This window comes from Limulus polyphemus, unplaced genomic scaffold, assembly GCF_000517525.1.
Source record: "Limulus polyphemus unplaced genomic scaffold, Limulus_polyphemus-2.1.2 Scaffold9466, whole genome shotgun sequence".
Classification (NCBI taxonomy): Eukaryota; Metazoa; Arthropoda; class Merostomata; order Xiphosura; family Limulidae; genus Limulus; species Limulus polyphemus.
The window spans coordinates 14,215-18,801 of record NW_013675076.1 but is presented as its reverse complement, the minus strand read 5'-3'; the positions used below and the strand labels follow the sequence as shown (position 1 = coordinate 18,801).

Below are 4,587 nucleotides of genomic sequence, written 5' to 3'. Positions count from 1 at the left end.
GTCTTTCCAGAATGTAACATAGAAATTTACTAGTGTTATAAGCTATATTCTGAATGACGTAATTTGATGGTTAGCTAGAGAGCACATGACATTACATCAAGCAAGTTTGTGAGAATAGTTCTGCCGATGTTCTATGTAATGGTCCTAATAGCCTCTTCTTCCACTTCCACCGATGTTCTATGTAATGGTCCTTACAGCCTCCTCTTCTACTTCCACGATGTTCTATGTAATGGTCCTTATAGCCTCTTCTTCCACTTCCACCGATGTTCTATGTAATGGTCCGTACAGCCTCCTCTTCCACTTCCACTGATGTTCTATGTAATGGTCCGTACAGCCTCCTCTTCCACTTCCACTGATGTTCTATGTAATGGTCATTACAGCCCCTTCTTCCACTTCCACCGATGTTCTATGTAATGGTCCCTATAGCCTCTTCTTCCACTTCCACTGATGTTCTATGTAATGGTCCTTATAGCCTCTTCTTCCACTTCCACCGATGTTCTATGTAATGGTCCTTATAGCCTCTTCTTCCACTTCCACCGATTTCTATGTGATGGTCTCAATTATGAACTATTGATTTGCAGTGCAATTTCCTTTTTAGGTAGCTTCTGTGCAAGACACTGGGGTCAATGTTGTGTGCTTCTGCTGGAAATTCTTTCTTCTGATTACTTGTGAATGACAACTTTCAAGGTACTGTTTGGTTAAATCAAAAGCAAACGAGTCCATAAGAAATGCCTACAAATGATATAGTATGAATTCTTGCATGACCTACCATGTTGACTTAGGCAGGTGGCTATATTCTTTGCCTTATTATCATCTAGTTCAAAAATAGATGGTGTTTATATCAATACAGTGGTGTCAGCATGTTAGCTTCATCAACTCCCTAAATATTTAACATATCTTTATAGATGTAACAACTATAAATCCTTTTAGAAAATATTTTGCGATCATTACTGAAATGTTGTATTACTTGAACTTTTTAACAAGAATAAACTTCCATTTGTCACATGCTGGTACCATTCACACAACTTTTGATAGTTAGTCTTCAATTAGGCTATCTGTGAACATGGCTCACGTTGCTTTTGTAGCCCTATATCTATGTGAGTTATCACTGTTACAGTTCCAAAAGAGGCTCCCACTTTAAAAGCAATGGATCTGTGTGTTCTTGAGTTAATTCCAATGACAAACTGTTATGGATCTGTGTGTTCTTGCATTAATTCCAATGGCAACTGTTATGGATCTGTGTGTTCTTGGGTTAATTCCGATGACAAACTGTTATGGATCTGTGTGTTCTTAGGTTAATTCCAATGGCAACTGTTATGGATCTGTGTGTTCTTGGGTTAATTCCAATGACAAACTGTTATGGATCTGTGTGTTCTTGGGTTAATTCCGATGACAAACTGTTATGGATCTGTGTGTTCTTGGGTTAATTCCGATGACAAACTGTTATGGATCTGTGTGTTTCTTGGGTTAATTCCGATGACAAACTGTTATGAATCTCTGTGTTCTTGGGTTAATTCCGATGACAAACTGTTATGGATCTGTGTGTTCTTGGGTTAATTCCGATGACAAACTGTTATGAATCTGTGTTAGACTATGTAGTCACAGTACAGAGAAATAACAAGGGGCAAGGTGTATTGATATATAAATTGTTACGATAGGCTGTGAATGACTACATAACCTAGCATCTATATAAGTATGGAATATAAACATTGATAAACTCAACAAAAACCTCTGTATGTTTCTGATTGTTTTAAAATTAAAGTAAGGTTTTATTAACCAAACAAATATGGTCTACTATCTGTTTCATAGGCTTAGATTGACCAATACTACTACTTACTTTACAATAAGAACTTTGACCTTTACCAAATAAAATGTAAGAAAGAACAAAATATTGGTATACATTACAGAAGTTTACATATTCCAGATTATTACTCAACAATACACCAAGTTCCTGCTTACTTTACAGAAGTTTACATATTCCAGATTATTACTCAACAATACACCAAGTTCCTACTTACTTTACAGAAGTTTACATATTCCAGATTATTACGCAACAATACACCAAGTTCCTGCTTACTTTACAGAAGTTTACATATTCCAGATTATTACTCAACAATACACCAAGTTCCTGCTTACTTTACAGACGTTTACATATTCCAGATTATTACTCAACAATACACCAAGTTCTTACTTACTTTACAGACGTTTACATATTCCAGATTATTACTCAACAAGTTCCTACTTACTTTACAGAAGTTTACATATTCCAGATTATTACTCAACAATACACCAAGTTCCTGCTTACTTTACAGAAGTTTACATATTCCAGATTATTACTCAACAATACACCAAGTTCCTGCTTACTTTACAGAAGTTTACATGTTCCAGATTATTACTCAACAATACACCAAGTTCCTACTTACTTCATCTGCTTTACAATTGTACTCTTTCCAGATTCTCCAGCTCCTGAAAGACAGAAAGAACTGATATAAACCAGATTTCAATTCCCAGGTGGGCATGGCACAGATAACCTATTGTGTAGCTATGTGTTTAACTACAAAAAAAAAGAGGGCGCTCGACTCGCAATCCGAGGATCGCGGGTTCGAATCCCCGTCACACCAAACATGCTAGCCCTTTCAGCCGTGGAGGCGTTATAATGTGACGACCAATCCCACTATTCGTTGGTAAAAGAGTAGCCCAAAAATCTTGTTGAAACGTTGTACATTTGCTGTTATGTTAAACTTATATTAAAGTTTTTCTTCATTACCCATTCAAGCCTTCTCCAGCCATTATTAGATTAATGTACGCTTACGACCTCTTTACAGAGAGTTTACAATGATATATAATACATAAACATATATTTTAGATTAATGTACGTTTACGACATCTTTACATAGAGTTTACAATGATGTATAATACATAAACATATATTTTACACAACTTATAGAGGATCAAAATATAAGATTAACTGCTTAATTAATTAAAATTTACCGTTTTATCGTGATTAAGTACTAGTAATAAATTTGCATTATGGTTATAATGTGTGATGTTGTAGTGAATGAAGACCAGTTAGGTATATTTTTTCTTTTAAGCAAGTCCTGTAATTAATGCTTTGTTCAGAGTACCATGTTATAACTGACAGGGTTGGGATGTTGTTAAGCGCAAAACTACACGATGGGCTATTTGTGCTGTGCCCACCTCAAGTATCGAAACCCGATTTTTAGGGCTATAAGCCTGCAGACTTACTGGTGATATATCGGACAGCCACATTAACTACTTAAACACCAGATAAACACCGAATCCAGAAAAGACAAATGGGGCTCTAAAACATACAGTTAAAGCTGTATATTTAGATTAAGCCTTACGTAGTTATTGTTCTCAGTTTGTTTAATAAGTTCATATATAATTTTGTTTTTAAATGCAACATTCTGCTTTGCATATTGTTATTTTATATTAAAGTAAATGAAAATTTCAATTCCATTTGTTTCTGCTAAAATATTTTTCCTTTATTACATCTCCATCACGCAAATGGCCGAATACTACAAAAAAAAACACGAACATATTAATTGTTTTGTTTTGTTTTCGGTGCTAGCCATGCATTCTTTAGCCTATCGCTGCGACATTTTCATTACTTATATCGTGGAAATATGTAATTAGTTAACTATAACTAAAAATAAACATTTTACCTTTCACTGTGAAAAAACAAAACAAAAAAAAACGTCGCATTTGTGTGTGTGTGTGTGTTTTGTTTGCTCTTAATATATAAACATAATGTGCCTGAAAATAAATTATGTATAGGGTTCATCGTTTTTTTTATTTCTTTTTTCTATTACGTAATAAGAGTGAAAAAGGCCTAATAAAGAAATAACTGGTAAGTTTCGTGCTAACAGATTCGAGCTTGGAACAAATTTAACCTTCACAATAATTCTCAGAATTGTCTACAAGCAGACAACGGAAATACAAAACGTGAAGTCGTGTTCTTTACTAGTGAATTTCAACGAGTATTTGTGTATTGTTAAATGGTACGTTTTTAATACTCAATCTTGTCATCATATAAGCCTTACTAATGGCCACTAATTTTACAATAGAGCTTAAAATATCTCTTTAATAACAACCAATATTTTAACTTTAAAAATAAGAAGCCGACAAACCCTTTTGTATGCAACACTTAAATGATAAATATTTCTATTCCTATTCAGGAAAATTGGCCTCAGTGGAACTTGAAAAAAAAAACGATAATCACATCCATGATGTAGCATCATTCTGCCTGATGCGTAATTCCAAATCTCTGACTTATTCTCTCTCTTTTATAAAGCTTAATCTTCTTGTTTTTTAATTTTTATAACATTCTCTATTAGGCTACTATTATTTTTGTGCTCCCAAAAATCCTGGCTTATTTAAAGTGTACATCAATTAAGAACATTACATCAACGACATCTATGTAAATTACAAAACACTTGTATAGTTTTTAAACTTAAAAAAACTATTAAAATTCAATTGTGCAAATTATTTTATGCTGTATATTTTGTGCCATATTTCTTTTTAACCAGCTTATAATTGTCCTCTGGAAGTAGAAGAGGAGGCTGT

The 4,587-nt window shown here is 33.8% G+C and overlaps 1 protein-coding gene across 1 annotated transcript in view; it reads right to left on the bottom strand.

Moving 5' to 3' along the window:
* Positions 1-4,587, bottom strand: part of LOC106475933 (guanine nucleotide-binding protein G(i) subunit alpha-like) — a gene marked incomplete at its 3' end in the record, with an annotated part of 13,998 nt that overhangs the window by 5,375 nt on the left and 4,036 nt on the right. Inside the window, exon 3 of the mRNA XM_022379935.1 lies at positions 2,424-2,466. Within this exon, the coding sequence (XP_022235643.1) occupies positions 2,424-2,466 (43 nt within the window). The remainder of the gene's footprint in view (positions 1-2,423; positions 2,467-4,587) is intronic.